Source organism: Homalodisca vitripennis, chromosome X (assembly GCF_021130785.1).
Source record: "Homalodisca vitripennis isolate AUS2020 chromosome X, UT_GWSS_2.1, whole genome shotgun sequence".
Lineage (NCBI taxonomy): Eukaryota > Metazoa > Arthropoda > Insecta > Hemiptera > Cicadellidae > Homalodisca > Homalodisca vitripennis.
Window position 1 is genome coordinate 148,591,555 of NC_060215.1, and position 22,516 is coordinate 148,614,070.

The 22,516-nt window shown below is 40.8% G+C and overlaps 1 protein-coding gene across 1 annotated transcript; it reads right to left on the minus strand.

Annotated features, from left to right (window-relative positions):
- Nucleotides 1-508: 508 nt before the first annotated feature.
- On the minus strand, nucleotides 509-21,341 carry LOC124368621. Its single transcript, XM_046825860.1, has 4 exons — nucleotides 21,305-21,341; nucleotides 8,209-8,836; nucleotides 6,417-6,620; nucleotides 509-951 (listed from the first exon to the last, which is right to left on the minus strand). The coding sequence occupies exons 2-4, from the start codon at nucleotides 8,813-8,815 to the stop codon at nucleotides 773-775; spliced, it is 990 nt and encodes a 329-aa protein (XP_046681816.1). The 5' UTR covers nucleotides 8,816-8,836; nucleotides 21,305-21,341; the 3' UTR covers nucleotides 509-772.
- Nucleotides 21,342-22,516: the final 1,175 nt, after the last annotated feature.

Sequence of the window (22,516 nt, forward strand, 5' to 3'; positions counted from 1 at the left end):
GCATGAAACATCAATCTTGATAAATTTGTATTACCCATTGACCTTAACAATGACTAAGCAACGAAATATGTTATATGTCAGCAACCTTATGGGCGGCACATCACTAACCGCAAATGTCGAGATTCTGGGGTTCATGGGCAATTCGAAAGGTCTAGTCTACTGTGGGAGATGACTGTTGGAGTTGGTGGGGTTCCTTAACCTCTGAGATTCTTGTTAGCCTCAACAAGGGTGTGTCACCCCCTGCCTACTTTGACTGGATAGGCTGGTTCAGAGCTGGCCTCTCCTTCTTCCGGGGAGACATGACTTTGAGATGTAGTGCCCTAAATCCTTCCTCATGAATCTCCATAAGAGGCGGCCTCTACTCCCTAACCTTACCCATCCTGAATATCCTGTCACTCCGGAAGCAGCGCAAAGGTTCTTACAGGACTTAGTGCAATGTATAAGCTTCTTGTCCTAAGATAACAAAAAAGCAATGAAAGAAATGACTGGGTCAATAAAACACAATCAATAAAACACTGATAAAATTTATTTAGTTTACGAATACAATATTTAACTCATTAGGCTACTACTGAAAACATGAAATACATACAATAAACACAATAATAAAATATATAAGCAGTAGTAAAAATGTTATTAAGAAAACTGGAATTGGATGTCATGATCAACCTGATGAAACCTCATCCAGAGTGGTATGAGGGAGATGACTGGTGATTGATGATGAGACAAGATGATCTTGATTGTAAATGACCATAATATGGATGGCATATTATGGTTAAGCTTGGTGAAGGCCAGTGGACTTCTCTCGGCCACGGGATTTTGGAAACTGCGGCGTGGTAATGTTCAGGAAACAGTGAGGAACCCATTCTTCTTTGTTCATTACGAAGAACGACACCAGCATCGTCATTACCACTATCAGAACGACTGACATCCCGAAAAGGACTGTCACGGTACCTGTAACATAGACGCCGTGTTAGGAATTCAAGTAACGTCCTCCACCAAAGGAAGGTAGACTAATGAAATAACTTGAATAGTACCTCACAAGAAAAATGTGAAATTTCTAAAACTCTTTCGCCGTTCATTTTGGTCGTACACCATAGCAGTTGTCAAGATATATATGGTGGATTCGCATTCCAACTGTTTTAGTTTTACTTGTATGGCTAGTTTTTGAATATTGAAACAAACACAGTTTGAGAATTTTTTCGAACACATCTTCAACCGTATGGTCAGATTCCGTTATATGCCCTAAACACTTAAATTTTTTTCAATGAACTTAGAACGTTTATAAAACGATGTAGTTGAGTAACAGAACTAACATTCCATCAATCAACAAGCATTTCCAGGTATTGCGATCGGTATTGTTGTCGCTGTTATCTTATCTTTCTCGAGAATCCCGATTACGGCAGGCCGCGCGGCATCACATGATTATTTAAGTTTTTGCACGGTACATAATTTCCTTTCCATTACAATTCTATTATCGAGGGATGTTTTTCATTCGTTGACATCAGCGCGGGGACGGTGCTGCCGATGGCCGGAGGCACTCGCATTTTGGGTGGCGGAGTGTGATCAAGAATAAAAACAAGTTTTGTGTGTTTCTTTTTCAATAAAGAGTTTAGTTTTTGTTTGGTAATGTTTGTTTTTGTTGAATTTTTTTGGATAAATGTAGGGATGTGGTCGATATAATACGTAAGTACCCTTTTTTCTTAGCTAGTAACCAATTGTAATTCATTATAATCATCCGTAAATGAAAAATTAGCGTTGGGGGCATAATGTTAGTTCTGTTACTCAACTACATCGTTTTATAACGTTCTAAGTTCATTAAAAAAAGTTTAAGCGTTGGGGGCATATAACGGAATCTGACTCAACCGTATCTTTGAAATGAGGCATACCTCATATTTCCACGAGTACATGATATGAGATTGTAATGTGCTTGGGATTTAACGTTGTTGTTGTGTGAGGAAATCAAAATGGCTGCCAATATTCCGGCACTTAATTTACCGACTACGGTTCTGCTAGAACAACCTGTAGCTCCACATTATTTCTCTTACACAGTTTGTAAAAATAAAACATTAACCGATTTCCTAAGCTGTATAAATTTCCTTTAACTTGGACGAAGAAAAATTCTCACTTTACAATTTTCCCCTAAGGTCACACAATATTTATGTCTTACCTGAGATTTCAACCTGATAACTCAAACTTCAGTTTTCAAAAGTTATGTAAGTATGTTTTCAAGATCAATTTATTATCCCACGTTACTAGTTTTTAATTCGCCGGTATACGGCAGCAGTTTAACTAAAGGATGTTACATATTTTTGTTTGAATTTTTAAACACTTTAATCACACAATAAATTCTCTAACAGCGTCAAACAAAATGTAACAAATTTTAATTGATTTATTTGATTACATCCCTACGTATGGATATTGTTAATGTGTGATAATATGGAAAACAACCTAAACCGTTTTGTAAACAAATTTAGTTTATTGTTTAAAAGTTTATTGGCATACCTAATAACCGGTCATACCTAATAAACGGTAACGTAAGACAAGTAGAAATTATCCAAAAACATATAAATTCTCAAAAATACAGTTAGAAATATATATATTAGAAATCGAAATTGGAAAAGCTGTAAACAGTTTGGGCATGACTATAAGGAATATAAACAGTAAACATGAATTTTCAATATACAGGAAACCAATCATACTGACATAGTATTACATAAACCATCCAACCACCCGAGACAACAACATAATGGCTTCTTTTAGATTAATGTTCCCATGATAAAAGGTTCCCATGATAAAAACGACTATGATAAAGAGCTACAAACCATAATGTATAAATAACATAACAATGGTTGTAATCAAGAAGAAATCTTTAAACTTCATCGAGATATAAAAACCAAACTGACTAACTTCAATGAACCACTTCCACGAGAAACCTCTAAATTCACTTCAATTTTGAATATGTTTAACCAATACGTTTAAAACATGGGTTATCATAAAGGACCAGCATAAAACGTATAATTAGATATTAAGCAAATAAACATAATAATAGATTATAAAGAAAGAACTAAAAATTCGAATCTCAATAAACATAAAATAATATGATTACGAATATAAATTATGGAAATTGATTTAAATAAACATAACTACAAAAACGGGAAAATTCATTAGACTTATACCTAGTTTCATATTCATGTATTGAACTCTGACTGTGAAATTTATTTATATTTTCTATAATAATTCTATTTTCTGCATAATTACAAACATTCTTATACTAGCATAGCAGATAATATGAAAATATTGCATCATTGCCACAAAGGACAAAGATCAAATAGATTAGAAGACATGGAAACATACAAAGGTCATTGTACATTGAACAATATTTTTAATTAAAGAACCGGCAGCAGGAAGCAACCATTTATGACAGAACCTGAACAATAGGAATACAAACAATGAGGTCAACCTGTATAAGAGATAACGAAGACGCCGTGACTAGGAACCAATCAGTTTGTGCACGACGACAAACTCGGCCTTACAGTCATGGGTTTCACGGCATTTTTATATATAATTATAATTATATAATTTTTATTTCTTTTCAATATACTCCTTTGTGTTTTGAAGGTAACTATTAATAACAGTAAAATGTACCATATTCAAATTATTATTATTAGGCCTATGTATATATTTTCAATAATACACTCGTGGTTTCAGTAAAAATCCTTTACAAGGTTTTGATTTCTGATACAATTACTTATAAAATAACAATTCTCAAAACAACGAACGCTATTAATTTATCGCTTCGATAAATGTGTCCACATGTTTCCGCTGCGAACCACCCCTACCTAGAAGCGGTTGATGTGAACGCTGTGGATGATCGAGTCAGACAGAACAACTTGGCAACACTGTAGCCGACCGGTCCCGAAGAGCCCCGAACCTCGGCCATCGCTGCCGGGTCCCAATACCCTTCTGTCTTTAATTCAACTATAACTGTTTAATTTGGACAACTAGCATAGGCGAATCATTAATTAATTAATTTAATGTCGTGCGTTTGTGTGTGTAGGACACTGTGTTTTTATTTTTATTTTAGTGTACGTTTGAAAATGCCTTGATCGAGAATACATTTGGATGGCTCAAATTGTGAGTACCTACATAATATAAAATTTATAACAGCAATCCCAGAACAAGATCGAAATAAAAATGTTTTATTAAAAGTTTTATTGTGAATTTTGAGTTTAGCTCCGGTTCACCTTCCTCTTGGTACAAGGTCCACCCTCGAGACGCTGCTCTGAGAGGAAGGTGAACCGTAGATAAACTCAACATTCACATTGAATCAACCCTTCTTACCATAGCTACGTTGTGAGTAGTAGTAAAATTACTATACAGGGTGAGTTTTTTAAAGTGATCCAATAGCTAACTTTTTAATTACACGACTTACCGACAGAACCAAAAGTTGATAACGTTATCAATCATTTGAAAAACAGACTATTTTCTTACAGCCGAACTTGACCTACCTATCATACATAGTGTAAATTAAGTCCTGATACGCCTGAATATATATTTCAAACGGATTGGGATATCAATGTACAACGTTCGCCATACCTATTAAAATTATTTTTTGGACTTTGATGGTAAAAAATATTCCCCCTCCTTTTTCAAAAACCCCTTACATTTTAATGTCACCTAGAAAAAGACTAAAATTATGCACACCAGAAACATTAGATACTACGTAAAGGGATAGTTTGAGTCCCCTGAGGAGATAACCCATAAAAATATCACGCATGCATTTATGATGATATGAGCAAGAAAATTGGCCTTACAGGTTATTATTGTTTGCGTTATTTGCCCATATATTTCGCTAGAAACGGCGTAGAGGTGTTTTTCTTAGTGTCATTGAGTTTCTTTTGAATAGACCTTTAATAAGACATGTGAAACCGCACCTCCCCGCTCGCACACCCAACTAGACAATTAGGAAGCGGGCACACATGTGGCGAACGGGAGGGTAGATCAAAAGTAAACCTAGCAGGAAATAAACCCCGTAAATAGCGTGCTCAGATTCATTTACTCATTATAAACTCACCACCACCAACACAGAGTAGAAAAAAAAAACATCTTTAACCAAGATAAGAACCTTTCTGTCGAGATAACGATATTGGTCTGACAAATAAAAAAACTCATTACTACAGTTAACCCCAAAATTTCTGTCGTGTCTCAGGTGCACCTAGATAAATAAAAAAATAGGAACAGCCATAATTTAAAACAATAACTGCCAATTCCACCCGGTAACCTTCGGCTAAAGGCGGGCTCCTAATGAAAACCAAGAAATAAAACTAAATGGCATTTAAACTAAACTTAAAAAACTAAATAACAAAATATAAACTATAATAACTGGCAACAATAACAAAATAAATCAATGAAACAAATAGCAGGGTATCACCGTTGTTTGACTAGGTATATTCAGCTCATCATGGAGGCCAGTTTTCCAGCAGAGCAGGAAACCCTGGAATCTGATGTCTACGACCACCCCTGATGAAAAAGCAGCAGGAGGCAAGAGTTCCTCTCCTGGACCTCGTCAGTGTGAAACTTAGAACTTACGCCAGCATGTTAGTGGGGAAATTAAGAAAGAATTAACATTAAAAACTTGAAAATGTAAAAAATTGACCACAATTTATTAATTCCTCTAACGTGCAAGAATTTCAGAAGTTCCTGAAAAGGATGAGCAGAGCGCTCTGAAACAGTACAGTCAAAGCCTTATGCAGCCACAACGAACAACACTTACAAATACTATATTATAAATACACAACATGAGCCGGGGAGATAACAGGGCTCAAGACTTTGAACCGGCTCACATAATAGGAGTTGCAATTTGAACATTTTAAATGACCCACCTCTACCCCCCTTTAAAAAAGGGGTGGGGAATATTTGTACCGTCTAAAAAGGCCAAACAAGTATTTTAATAGGTACGGTTAAGATTTTATATCGATATCTCAATCCGTTTGGAATATATCCAGGCGTATTAGGACTTAATTTGCACCTTGTATATAATTACAAAATCCGATGTTTTCTCTGATAAATTAAAAATACCATTTTTGAGAGGTTAATAAAAAAGAAACTGCACAGCATAAGGAACTCTGAGACCAATAAGTTTACTTCCTGTATTATCAAAGATACATATAAATAGACAATATATAGCTTGTTATCCATCTCTATAAGAACAATGTTATTATAATTTAACAAAAGGGATCGAGGAGTAGAAAATCCACCTAAAACACCCACTAATAAATTGTACTGACAAACCTTTTTCACACCTAAAGTAATAAATTAGGGGACTATTTGTTGACTATCGTAAAGTTTAACATATGCCCGGGTTCCTTTAAGTTACACAACATGATTTATTGATTATTGTAATTCTGTGTACATACCACATTCTTCCTCAGCAAGCACGATGTCATGTATGGTGATCTGGGCTTCTTGGTAATGATCATCATCAGTTGTCACTTCTGCATGATAAGGTATCCATGTCGGTTCTGCGTCTGACTCAGTAGATGACACATACGTTGTTTTGGCCATGCTCGCGTATGTTGGATGTGGTGGTGGGCCGAAAGATTGTTGGACACTCGGGGTACCTGTCGAATGAAGTTCGTCAGATTTAAATGGGGCAGGCAAGGGGACGGTATCGATTCCTGAACAATTAAGAGAACTCCAGGGATAGGTGGCATTGACTGGAACCAGTGTGACGATTTCTAAAGTAATGAACAAATCTGAGTCTGTTATAAATTGATTTTGATATCTAGGGCTGATACCGTACAGGCCTCCATCGATGTTAATGGGCTCGTCGGATAGTAAACAGATATCGTCGTTGTTTTCAGTCGGTTTAGGAACCTGAGCAGAAAATTTCTCTGGGACTTTTGTATCTTGAAATTTCTCGTACAGGTCAGGCTATTGGCCTGACAAATAAAAAACTCATTACTACAGTTAACCCCAAAATTTCTGTCGTGTCTCAGGTGCACCTAGATAAATAAAAAAATAGGAACAGCCATAATTTAAAACAATAACTGCCAATTCCACCCGGTAACCTTCGGCTAAAGGCGGGCTCCTAATGAAAACCAAGAAATAAAACTAAATGGCATTTAAACTAAACTTAAAAACTAAATAACAAAATATAAACTATAATAACTGGCAACAATAACAAAATAAATCAATGAAACAAATAGCAGGGTATCACCGTTGTTTGTCTAGGTATATTCAGCTCATCATGGAGGCCAGTTTTCCAGCAGAGCAGGAAACCCTGGAATCTGATGTCTACGTCCACCCCTGATGAAAAAGCAGCAGGAGGCAAGAGTTCCTCTCCTGGACCTCGTCAGTGTGAAACTTAGAACTTACGCCAGCATGTTAGTGGGGAAATTAAGAAAGAATTAACATTAAAAACTTGAAAATGTAAAAAATTGACCACAATTTATTAATTCCTCTAACGTGCAAGAATTTCAGAAGTTCCTGAAAAGGATGAGCAGAGCGCTCTGAAACAGTACAGTCAAAGCCTTATGCAGCCACAACGAACAACACTTACAAATACTATATTATAAATACACAACATGAGCCGGGGAGATAACAGGGCTCAAGACTTTGAACCGGCTCACATAATAAGAGTTGCAATTTGAACATTTTAAATGACCCACCTCTACCCCCCTTTAAAAAAGGGGTGGGGAATATTTGTACCGTCTAAAAAGGCCAAACAAGTATTTTAATAGGTACGGTTAAGATTTTATATCGATATCTCAATCCGTTTGGAATATATCCAGGCGTATTAGGACTTAATTTGCACCTTTTATATAATTACAAAATCCGATGTTTTCTCTGATAAATTAAAAATACCATTTTTGAGAGGTTAATAAAAAAGAAACTGCACAGCATAAGGAACTCTGAGACCAATAAGTTTACTTCCTGTATTATCAAAGATACATATAAATAGACAATGTATAGCTTGTTATCCATCTCTATAAGAACAATGTTATTATAATTTAACAAAAGGGATCGAGGAGTAGAAAATCCACCTAAAACACCCACTAATAAATTGTACTGACAAACCTTTTTCACACCTAAAGTAATATATTAGGGGACTATTAATTTGTTGACTATCGTAAAGTTTAACATATGCCCGGGTTCCTTTAAGTTACACAACATGATTTATTGATTATTGTAATTCTGTGTACATACCACATTCTTCCTCAGCAAGCACGATGTCATGTATGGTGATCTGGGCTTCTTGGTAATCATCATCATCCGTTGTCACTTCTGCATGATAAGGTATCCATGTCGGTTCTGCGTCTGACTCAGTAGATGACACATACGTTGTTTTGGCCATGCTCGCGTATGTTGGATGTGGTGGTGGGCCGAAAGATTGTTGGACACTCGGGGTACCTGTCGAATGAAGTTCGTAGGATTTAAATGCGGCAGGCAAGGGGACGGTATCGATTCCTGAACAATTAAGAGAACTCCAGGGATAGGTGGCATTGACTGAAACCAGTGTGACGATTTCTAAAGTAATGAACAAATCTGAGTCTGTTATAAATTGATTTTGATATCTAGGGCTGATACCGTACAGGCCTCCATCGATGTTAATGGGCTCGTCGGATAGTAAACAGATATCGTCGTTGTTTTCAGTTGGTTCAGGAACCTGAGCAGAAAATTTCTCTGGGACTTTTGTATCTTGAAATTTCTCGATAGCTGAATGAAGCGAATGGTAATTCACTGGAAGGGATCTACTCAGCTGTGGAGAGGTCATCATAAGCATACAGCTTACGAATAGTAGTATCGGTATCATACCGACTGTTACTCAAAATTCCTGGAACACAAAAAAACAGATGTTAATATATATTCACGTCGTCTCGATAAATTACACATTACTGGTTGTGTTTGTGTGTGTGTGTGTGTGTGTGTGTGTGTGTGTTTTACAATTTCACAAGTCAAGTCACAAGTCACTTGGGAGGGAATAAATATTAAATGGTCTTACTTCTTACTGACTGATAAATGACGGTGTCATTGTTTCTATAAATGATGCAGTTACATCATAAACAAATTTCGGTACCGTAACTTTTACGTTATTTCACTTTCCTAAATACTCACTTCTACATTTTAACACCTTACAGAACGTTCACAGTATTTTAGATGCTACCGACAGGTATTATAACAATGTAGAACGTAATAAAACATGCCTTTTGACACGTAGCGACAATACAAGCAGATATTAAACTGCCAAATTGGTCATAGACTTGGGTGGACAGGGCGACGCGGGTGACGGAGCACAGCACGGCCTGCCTGGACCATATGTGTTTGTGAGATAAGAGAGTGTGGAGGCCGCCGGGCTACACTACCACTGTCACACCGCTAGCACACCACAACCTGCCAGGACCATATATGTTTGTAAGATAAGAGAGTGTGGAGGCCGCCGGGCTACACTACCACTGTCACACCGCTAGCATACCACGACCTGCCTGGACCATATATGTTTGTGAGATAAGAGAGTGTGGAGGCCGCCGGGCTGCACACCCGTGTCACTGGGCACTACAACACCGGCCTCAGGATCTCAGTACACACGACTGTCACTGCCACTGTCACACCGCTAGCACACCACGACCTGCCTGGACCATATATGTTTGTGAGATAAGAGAGTGTGGAGGCCGCCGGGCTGCACACCCGTGTCACTGGGCACTACAACACCGGCCTCAGGATCTCAGTACACACGACTGTCACTGCCACTGTCACACCGCTAGCACACCACGACCTGCCTGGACCATATATGTTTGTGAGATAAGAGAGTGTGGAGGCCGCCGGGCTGCACACCCGTGTCACTGGGCACTACAACACCGGCCTCAGGATCTCAGTACACACGACTGTCACTGCCACTGTCACACCGCTAGCACACCACAACCTGCCTGGACCATATATGTTTGTGAGATAAGAGAGTGTGGAGGCCGCCGGGCTGCACACCCGTGTCACTGGGCACTACAACACCGGCCTCAGGATCTCAGTACACACGACTGTCACTGCCACTGTCACACCGCTAGCACACCACAACCTGCCTGGACCATATATGTTTGTGAGATAAGAGAGTGTGGAGGCCGCCGGGCTGCACACCCGTGTCACTGGGCACTACAACACCGGCCTCAGGATCTCAGTACACACGACTGTCACTGCCACTGTCACACCGCTAGCACACCACAACCTGCCTGGACCATATATGTTTGTGAGATAAGAGAGTGTGGAGGCCGCCGGGCTGCACACCCGTGTCACTGGGCACTACAACACCGGCCTCAGGATCTCAGTACACACGACTGTCACTGCCACTGTCACACCGCTAGCACACCACGACCTGCCTGGACCATATATGTTTGTGAGATAAGAGAGTGTGGAGGCCGCCGGGCTGCACACCCGTGTCACTGGGCACTACAACACCGGCCTCAGGATCTCAGTACACACGACTGTCACTGCCACTGTCACACCGCTAGCACACCACGACCTGCCTGGACCATATATGTTTGTGAGATAAGAGAGTGTGGAGGCCGCCGGGCTGCACACCCGTGTCACTGGGCACTACAACACCGGCCTCAGGATCTCAGTACACACGACTGTCACTGCCACTGTCACACCGCTAGCACACCACGACCTGCCTGGACCATATATGTTTGTGAGATAAGAGAGTGTGGAGGCCGCCGGGCTGCACACCCGTGTCACTGGGCACTACAACACCGGCCTCAGGATCTCAGTACACACGACTGTCACTGCCACTGTCACACCGCTAGCACACCACGACCTGCCTGGACCATATATGTTTGTGAGATAAGAGAGTGTGGAGGCCGCCGGGCTACACTACCACTGTCACACCGCTAGCATACCACGACCTGCCTGGACCATATATGTTTGTGAGATAAGAGAGTGTGGAGGCCGCCGGGCTGCACACCCGTGTCACTGGGCACTACAACACCGGCCTCAGGATCTCAGTACACACGACTGTCACTGCCACTGTCACACCGCTAGCACACCACAACCTGCCTGGACCATATATGTTTGTGAGATAAGAGAGTGTGGAGGCCGCCGGGCTGCACACCCGTGTCACTGGGCACTACAACACCGGCCTCAGGATCTCAGTACACACGACTGTCACTGCACTGCCACTGTCACACCGCTAGCACACCACAACCTGCCTGGACCATATATGTTTGTAAGATAAGAGAGTGTGGAGGCTGCCGGGCTACACTACCACTGTCACACCGCCAGCATACCACGACCTGCCTGGTGGAAGCCGCCGGGCTGCACACCCGTGTCACTGGGCACTACAACACCGGCCTCAGGATCTCAGTACACACGACTGTCACTCCCACTGTCACACCGCTATCACACCACAACCTGCCTGGACCATATATGTTTGTGAGATAAGAGAGTGTGGAGGCCGCCGGGCTGCACACCCGTGTCACTGGGCACTACAACACCGGCCTCAGGATCTCAGTACACACGACTGTCACTGCCACTGTCACACCGCTAGCACACCACAACCTGCCTGGACCATATATGTTTGTGAGATAAGAGAGTGTGGAGGCCGCCGGGCTACACTACCACTGTCACACCGCTAGCACACCACAACCTGCCTGGACCATATATGTTTGTGAGATAAGAGAGTGTGGAGGCCGCCGGACTGCACACCCGTGTCACTGGGCACTACAACACCGGCCTCAGGATCTCAGTACACACGACTGTCACTACCACTGTCACACCGCTAGCACACCACGACCTGCCTGGACCATATATGTTTGTGAGATAAGAGAGTGTGGAGGCCGCCGGGCTGCACACCCGTGTCACTGGGCACTACAACACCGGCCTCAGGATCTCAGTACACACGACTGTCACTGCCACTGTCACACCGCTAGCACACCACAACCTGCCTGGACCATATATGTTTGTGAGATAAGAGAGTGTGGAGGCCGCCGGACTGCACACCCGTGTCACTGGGCACTACAACACCGGCCTCAGGATCTCAGTACACACGACTGTCACTGCCACTGTCACACCGCTAGCACACCACAACCTGCCTGGACCATATATGTTTGTGAGATAAGAGAGTGTGGAGGCCGCCGGGCTGCACACCCGTGTCACTGGGCACTACAACACCGGCCTCAGGATCTCAGTACACACGACTGTCACTGCCACTGTCACACCGCTAGCACACCACAACCTGCCTGGACCATATATGTTTGTGAGATAAGAGAGTGTGGAGGCCGCCGGACTGCACACCCGTGTCACTGGGCACTACAACACCGGCCTCAGGATCTCAGTACACACGACTGTCACTGCCACTGTCACACCGCTAGCACACCACAACCTGCCTGGACCATATATGTTTGTGAGATAAGAGAGTGTGGAGGCCGCCGGACTGCACACCCGTGTCACTGGGCACTACAACACCGGCCTCAGGATCTCGGTACACACGACTGTCACTGCCACTGTCACACCGCTAGCACACCACAACCTGCCTGGACCATATATGTTTGTGAGATAAGAGAGTGTGGAGGCCGCCGGACTGCACACCCGTGTCACTGGGCACTACAACACCGGCCTCAGGATCTCAGTACACACGACTGTCACTGCCACTGTCACACCGCTAGCACACCACAACCTGCCTGGACCATATATGTTTGTGAGATAAGAGAGTGTGGAGGCCGCCGGACTGCACACCCGTGTCACTGGGCACTACAACACCGGCCTCAGGATCTCAGTACACACGACTGTCACTGCCACTGTCACACCGCTAGCACACCACAACCTGCCTGGACCATATATGTTTGTGAGATAAGAGAGTGTGGAGGCCGCCGGGCTACACTACCACTGTCACACCGCTAGCACACCACAACCTGCCTGGACCATATATGTTTGTAAGATAAGAGAGTGTGGAGGCTGCCGGGCTACACTACCACTGTCACACCGCTAGCATACCACGACCTGCCTGGACCATATATGTTTGTAAGATAAGAGAGTGTGGAGGCTGCCGGGCTACACTACCACTGTCACACCGCTAGCATACCACGACCTGCCTGGACCATATATGTTTGTAAGATAAGAGAGTGTGGAAGCCGCCGGGCTGCACTACCACTGTCACACCGCTAGCACACCACAACCTGCCTGGACCATATATGTTTGTAAGATAAGAGAGTGTGGAGGCTGCCGGGCTACACTACCACTGTCACACCGCTAGCACACCACAACCTGCCTGGACCGTATATGTTTGTGAGATAAGAGAGTGTGGAGGCCGCCGGGCTGCACACCCGTGTCACTGGGCACTACAACACCGGCCTCAAGATCTCAGTACACACGACTGTCACTGCCACTGTCACACCGCTAGCACACCACAACCTGCCTGGACCGTATATGTTTGTGAGATAAGAGAGTGTGGAGGCCGCCGGGCTACACTACCACTGTCACACCGCTAGCACACCACAACCTGCCTGGACCATATATGTTTGTAAGATAAGAGAGTGTGGAGGCCGCCGGGCTACACTACCACTGTCACACCGCTAGCATACCACGACCTGCCTGGACCATATATGTTTATAAGATAAGAGAGTGTGGAGGCCGCCGGGCTGCACACCCGTGTCACTGGGCACTATAACACCGGCCTCAGGATCTCAGTACACACGACTGTCACTGCCACTGTCACACCGCTAGCACACCACAACCTGCCTGGACCATATATGTTTGTGAGATAAGAGAGTGTGGAGGCCGCCGGACTGCACACCCGTGTCACTGGGCACTACAACACCGGCCTCAGGATCTCAGTACACACGACTGTCACTGCCACTGTCACACCGCTAGCACTCTACAACCTGCCTGGACCATATATGTTTGTGAGATAAGAGAGTGTGGAGGCCGCCGGGCTGCACACCCGTGTCACTGGGCACTACAACACCGGCCTCAGGATCTCAGTACACACGACTGTCACTGCCACTGTCACACCGCTAGCGTACCACGACCTGCCTGGACCATATATGTTTGTGAGATAAGAGAGTGTGGAGGCCGCCGGGCTGCACACCCGTGTCACTGGGCACTACAACACCGGCCTCAGGATCTCAGTACACACGACTGTCACTGCCACTGTCACACCGCTAGCACACCACAACCTGCCTGGACCATATATGTTTGTGAGATAAGAGAGTGTGGAGGCCGCCGGGCTGCACACCCGTGTCACTGGGCACTACAACACCGGCCTCAGGATCTCAGTACACACGACTGTCACTGCCACTGTCACACCGCTAGCACACCACAACCTGCCTGGACCATATATGTTTGTGAGATAAGAGAGTGTGGAGGCCGCCGGGCTGCACACCCGTGTCACTGGGCACTACAACACCGGCCTCAGGATCTCAGTACACACGACTGTCACTGCCACTGTCACACCGCTAGCACTCTACAACCTGCCTGGACCATATATGTTTGTGAGATAAGAGAGTGTGGAGGCCGCCGGGCTGCACACCCGTGTCACTGGGCACTACAACACCGGCCTCAGGATCTCAGTACACACGACTGTCACTGCCACTGTCACACCGCTAGCACACCACAACCTGCCTGGACCATATATGTTTGTGAGATAAGAAAGTGTGGAGGCCGCCGGGCTACACTACCACTGTCACACCGCTAGCATACCACGACCTGCCTGGACCATATATGTTTGTAAGATAAGAGAGTGTGGAGGCCGCCGGACTGCACACCTGTGTCACTGGGCACTACAACACCGGCCTCAGGACCACGGTTCACATTCCTGACACTACCAATGACACATATACAACGTTATAATTAAAATTAAAAGAAAAAATAATTGTGCTATATATGGCATTATCATAGTCATTATTAAAAATAATTTGCAGGTATATGTATTAATTTTATATAACATATTTCGTAAGTCTATAGATCAAGGAGTATTTCAGGAACAGCACGACCTCCCTGGACCATGTGTTTGTGAGACACTAGAATGTGCAGGCCGCCGGGCTGCACACCACCCGGCGTGCAGTCACTGGGCACTACAACATCGGTCTCAGGATCACGGTCCACATCTCAATTACAGAAATACCTTGAAGATAATAATATTTTGTCAGAATCTCAATACGGGTTTCGCAAAAAAAAAATACTTTAGACTTTTTGCATGTAATAAATGTATAACTGATGCCTTTCTTTACATTGATCTGGCAAAAGCTTTTGATAGTATAAACAGAAACCTACTTTTGCTTAAACTACATTGCGTTGGAGTTCGCGGATTAGAGCTGAACTTTATCAGAAACTACTTGAGCGGACGTACGCAAACTGTCTCAATTAACAATCATTTAAGTGACACAATGAGTGTTGGTGATGGTGTAGTTCAAGGTAGCACTCTTGGTCCACTTTTACTCGTAATTAATATAAATAATATTGTAATACTTGAGATTACTGGTAGGATATTTCTGTTTGCAGACGACGCTGCAATATTGTTTGAGCGGGGATCGTGGGAGGAGGTCTACCGTGTTGCTGCGGGAGAATTGGCGTTAGTAAAACGGTGGTTTGATGAAAATATTCTAACCATGAATGTTTCAAAAACTAAATGTATGCCGATCTCATTGCGCAGCGCGGGCGAGCCGCCTGTGGACATGAGATTGGTATTCCACTCTTGCGGTGACACGAACAGTGGCTCCTGTGATTGTCGGGTGTTACAGAAAGTGAACCAATACAAGCACCTGGGAGTCATCATGGATATAATAATTTACGTATTTCATCAACTAAATGAAATATTAAATCCCAATGAAATTAAAACTATTTATTACGCTTATGCACAATCGATTTTATAATATGGTATTATAGTATTGGGAGGGCTTACATGTTTATTTTAGATCAGTTAATGATTGTTCAAAATTTAGTTATTAAGGCAGCGTTCAAAAAACCCAACAGATACCCGACTATCTTGCTTTATACAGAAACAACAATTGTTATCAATTCGGCAGTTATAGCCTATTTCAAAATCTTACTGGTTTTCGCAAGGAGCCACAGGCAGGAGATCGTCACCCCTGTCACACATAGATATTTTACAAGGAATGCTGTTAGCGTGGGCCTGCAGGCTCCCCGAGTAGTAAAATCGTATAGTTACACCAATCCATATTACATTGCAAATTTCCTACTCAGAAATATTCCGCAACACATAAGGGACCTGCAGGTCCCGCTGTCCACATACAAAAATCATGTCTCTGTCTGGCTGTTTGAGGTCGGCGCTGAACACGCTGAGTCGCTGCTCTCGTCTATATACTAGACTAATATATATGATCACGTTTATTTACTGGACTAACTTACTTTATTACACGTAACAAACTGTTCTACTGTTCTACTATGGCCGTCTTGCGCCGTTTCGCCTACGGTTCTTACCACCTCTAAATAATTTTAATTATCGATAGTAATAATTTTGTTCAATTCAATAATTTATTCCATAACAAATAACATACCTTACTTTGATTTTCTAATATGATTTGATATAAAAATAACTAGATTATAAAATATTGTAGCATAATTTATGAGGTCTGTGACCAACAAATTACAGTTGTTTATTTTTATATTGGTTTCGAGATAGGTAATTGTTTTTAAAATATTCAAAATTGTTTAGTATGATTAATAAGTTAATAATTATAAAATACCGCTGTTCACAGCAACTAGAAACAGACTCGTCACCACGCACAAGCCTCTGTGGCCCATGTGGGACTAATTTCATGTATACTACGTGTACTGTGTATGTTTGTAAGTTCTGAACAAAATTTGATATTGATTTGATATTCCCATGAATACTTAAAGATTACTAAACAAATTAAATTGAGTTTCAAATTGTTTTAAAAAATATTATAATATTTTTAGAGGCTTGGAAATTTTCGCACATAAAATAATTTATGGAAAGAATCATGTTTTACTAGTATTATACTTCATGATGAAATTATAAAAACGGTATCGAACGAATTAGAAGAATGTTTAGAGTTTAGTGTAGTTCATCAAACATTAGAAGTGTATGATTAAATTTTGATAGTGCTGTAGCTGAATTAATGAGTAGACACTGTTTACCAGATATAATTATTTTTACGGAATATAACACCCGCGCCTCAGGCCGCTCAGAGATGGTCGTGGATCTACTAGTAGAAGTCCGGTCTCTTAGTGCTCTTGAAGAGATAATGTAGAAATATAACACCCGCGCCTCAGGCCGCTCAGAGATGGTCGTGGGTCTACTAGTAGAAGTCCGGTCTCTTAGTGCTCTTGAAGAGATAATGTAGAAATATAACACCCGCGCCTCAGGCCGCTCAGAGATGGTCGTGGGTCTACTAGTAGAAGTCCGGTCTCTTAGTGCTCTTGAAGAGATAATGTAGAAATATAACACCCGCGCCTCAGGCCGCTCAGAGATGGTCGTGGGTCTACTAGTAGAAGTCCGGTCTCTTAGTGCTCTTGAAGAGATAATGTAGAAATATAACACCCGCGCCTCAGGCCGCTCAGAGATGGTCGTGGGTCTACTAGTAGAAGTCCGGTCTCTTAGTGCTCTTGAAGAGATAATGTAGAAATATAACACCCGCGCCTCAGGCCGCTCAGAGATGGTCGTGGGTCTACTAGTAGAAGTCCGGTCTCTTAGTGCTCTTGAAGAGATAATGTAGAAATATAACACCCGCGCCTCAGGCCGCTCAGAGATGGTCGTGGGTCTACTAGTAGAAGTCCGGTCTCTTAGTGCTCTTGAAGAGATAATGTAGAAATAGGACGCCACCTTGTTTAAAAACAGTCCAGGGTAGCAAGGAAAGGTACCCAGGCAGGAATAGGTAGATAGAACGGCAGGGCTTTAAAATATATCACTAAGTAGATCAATCAGACTCTACGTGATAGAGTCTAGTCTGTTCTGTCATATGATAGATTACACTATAAATGCTCAGACAATTTGGATCTAGTACAGTAAATTGTAGGTTATTAGTTATATTATATTTATAAAGCTCTAAATACAGAATTTGTTTAAACATAAAATTATTAAAGTGTGTAACGCCCCCCCCCCCCAAATTTATAGGTCCCGACTTGTTCAGTGGAGAAGGGTGTGGGTTAAGTTCACTGAGATCTACTCCTACTGTAATGTCACTTGCTAATCTCTGATGGAATGCAAGGGTATTTAATAATATTTTTAAGGGCGCCACCCCATTTGTAGTTATGTAGATGAATCTGTAGGACGACAATAGGGAATCAATCCTACGGCCCAGGTGGACAGTGACTCAACAGTAAGGCAGATCAAGCCCAAGGAAAGTACACTATTGACTATTCATGCTTATCCGATTATTAATAGATATAGACACACATACTTAATGACTGAAAGCCTAGTGATTGCCATTCAATGCATAAAACCCACTGTGATACTGTTAGGCCTAACTGTAAGTAATGATCATGCGATACCAGAATTATGATACGAGTCAGGGTTGTCTGACCTTCCTTGTTATGGATATTTATACCAATATGCATATTAGCAATCCAATTTAAATTCGCATTCTAATATGCTAGTTCAGTTTTACTGGTTCAGTGAAATTAATTTAAAAAAAGGGTAAATCAGAAAACCAAATTATTTAATTAAGTGAAGGCAATTTCATTATATCGCAAGGTATACTAGCACCTTCAAAATGATGACAAATTCTAAGAACCTATTATTCAATTGATTGAGACACAAAATATTTCAAAATTTGTCAAAGTGATACCAATATTTGGCAGTTACTACCGTAATACATAACTAGAATTTACCAAGAAAATTGGCTTAAGATTACACAACAAGAGAATGATAGATTAATACCCAAATACATCGAAAGAATAATTGCAGGTGGCCACCATGCTGAAATATTAACATATTATATTTAAACAAGAACACACAACACATTGAAAATACGGTACAACTTAAGTACTAATCCTTGGTATAATCATCCCAGATGTCCAATTGGATATCTTCCTAATGGAAGCGTGACGCGAATTGTCCGTAGGCCTATGCCTACACGTTCCACGGGTAGTACGCTGAAAGGTCTATGATTTTATTGGCTAGCCAATGTTTAATTAAACGGTACAGAAATGTCCCAAACAAAATTATTCATAGAGTGTCAGAATAATGAATATCGGTCGAGGAATGTGTGGAGAAAGTGTAATTTTTTACTAATATATACGAGAGCGTTAAATTTTGGATAAATTAAAGACTTATCCCAGTGTCTAAATAAAACTATGTAATTTAAATCATAAAGTTAGTAAGATTTTAGTTATTAGGCCACCAAATAACAATAACAATAATAACATTATATTGCAGCAGCAACAGGAAGGTGTTTAATTATTACTGTCGAATGTATCACACTTCCAAATTATATGAACTTTTGGCACTAGTAACCACATAGAAATAAATAAATGTAATTTTCTTGTACACTCTAAAAATCATACTCGTCGGCCGACGCTAAGGTTTCTAAGCATAGAGCGATAATCATTATAAATATACTTATAAATTATTAAGTATAACATTTAAGACACGCAAAGATCTGAAATATACTTGAACCACAAATATGTGTGAATAATAATAATATTCTAGCTTTGGTTTGAGTGCGGTGGTAGTTCGGTGGAAGCAACCCCCTCTTGTGGGAGTGGAGAGGCGAGAATGTCCCAAGAATATCCGTTAGGCTCACACGTCCACAGGGACCGCAGCATCCTTAGTCGCGGACCAGAATGACAGACAGACACCCAGCATACAAGTACGAGGAGTAGCCCTCAAATTCATTCTCAAACTTCAACAATTTCCCTCTGCCAGGATAATTCAATATTACATGGACACAATAACTGTACCTCACGCGTCAGTCCAAACCACAGCGTATCTACGTCCTGTCCACAATGGCAGGTCCTATCTTAGGACGTAGCACGAAGGACTGCTGACGTCAAGGACAAGTACGTCCAGTGATAACGTACTTTCTGCAAACCTGATCAACCGTCGATCAGCTGATCACGACACGCCCGCACAACTCTAAAGGCCTGTGACATATCCAACTGCCGTTAAGGTGTCCAAACGTGGAAGGAGCTCCAATTCCACTACATAATTTTGTGAGAATGGCCAATTCTCAAATACGGTATTTAACCACAGTGCTGTTACAGAATCGGGGATTTTAGAATATGAAATGCAAATTTATGTTAATACCAAATAGTTTGAGTTACGTCAGTTCCAATGAGACTCAACGAGGTAGTATAATATTTTACGCGTTATAAATTGTGAACCTGTAAAATTTCAAACAGCAGATATTTATAAATCAAAGAGTTATAAATCAATCATGTGTGTTTCAGATCCTAACGACAGAAATTTTCTGGAGACGAACATCTACTATGAATTGATCTGGATTTGACCACCAATCCCTCTAACCATCCAAAACAACTCAAGCCCTCCCTCTTTCAATCCCAGTTCCTAACCGGGATAACATATTAGTTAACTATGCCTGTAAATAAAGTCAAAGTTCATGATATGTCTACTAATGGTTGTTCATATGAAACTATGAAATCTATTTACCACGAGTATACTGTATTTTCGTATAAGTAAATTGTAAAATATGACATACAACGAGTATTGTTACTACAGAGTACTATGAAACGTGATAAACTTATAAGCTTAGTTATCCATGTAAGGAAGAGATCAGGTTGCAGATCTCGAAACGTAGTGTTACTGATTTTTTTATCACTGAAGGATGGAAAATGTCCGGAAAATTCCTGTTTCCTTCACAATCATCACCGTCAAAAACAAACTCTAAACAAATAGATGATTCTTATGTCAACTGTATAAAAACCATAACTTCCGATAAAAATAGATCTAAGTTTTCATCAAAGAAATAAAAACAAAAAATATATATTGTATATAATTAGAAAAACTATTTTTGTTTTAAACAGTTAAACACGACTAATTTTCTTTTCCAACAGGAAACAGCAGCATGTCCACAAAGTTTCCTATATAAAATCCATTTTATTTTTTAAATATCCTTTAATTTTAATAAGATTAAACCATAAATTGTGATATAGAAATTTAAATTAGCTTTATATCCGAGCTCCAAACCTTTTTTAACTTTCAAGAAATATTATGCCATTAAGTGAGAAAAGTGATTTACCTAACACAATTTTACATAAATACTTTTAATATTTAAGATTTGTACGCAAAACGTATTTGAGGTTTCTACATGGAAAAAACTAAAGACCGTTTATATTTGATTTAGCAGACAAAATATAATATAAAATATAAGAAGCTTACCTGTCTGAAAGAACGATGAGTAGTTGTACCAAAGGCGTGGAGGAATAATACCAGGAGTAGCGATAACATAAAGTAAACTCTCGATTACTCGACTATTTAGAATTCTCGATCTTTCGGTTGTTTGCTCAAACGAATGAATGATTGATTGTCTGATGTTTCGATATAGCCTAATCAGTGTTTGCACAGTACGATTTTAATAATAATAACTATTATTTCTAAACTTTGATAAATTATTTATTTAAATAATAATAAAATTAATGTTAGGTTAAGGTTATAAGTTTGTTTAAGTAAGTATGCTTGCTGCGAAATGCAATGAATGTTTTTTTTTATCGTAGTGGAGTACATTTAACACTAAAGTCGTACCGATTAATAAACTAAATTTTGTCTGTGTTAAAACATAGACATAGAGTTTTCTCGTTTATATTCAAATAATCGGTAGACCTTTAATTAATTAAAGCAATTAATTGAGCAGTTAATTGTTTTAAATATCGCCAGAGCAGATCTGTTTTAAAACATTTCGATTATTAATATTTAAAGCTAACACTTTAATTGCTTATGATTATATTAATCGTATGCTTTAAAAACAGTACTGAGATGTTTTTATGATAATAAAACTAAATTATGCCCTTAACTCTACATAGGTTTGAATAATTCGCTATAAACAACATTTTTTATGTGTTAAATTCAACATATGTATCTCATACATATATATATATATATATATATATATATATATATATATATATATATATATATATATATATATATATATATATATATCGTTTTGATGCAGGCCTTATCATAATATAGTCGGATTATCTGGCTTGAAATGCTAGAAATTATCCATGACAGAAGCCGATGTTAAATCATTTCATAGTTCTATCGCTCAAGAAAAATAAATGAGATATTACGATTCGTTCTCTTCAGTATCACAACACATTCAAAATAATCGATTATTTTGTTCGATAACTATTTCGATTATCGATGTGCTCGATTTTTCCACCACTAACTCAGCTAAGTGCGCGCTCCTTATCTGCGTCATTTCTTTTAAGCCCCTCCCATGTTTTGGCTACAAGGAATGCTTGGGCGTTTCATCCAGCCTTGAAATGCGGTATCATCATTTCTGTTATCTGTTGTATTCCTAAGTTATCGACAGTTTATTTTGCTTAGGCATTAAAAAACTTGCTTGTTTAGAGTACAACTATAACAACA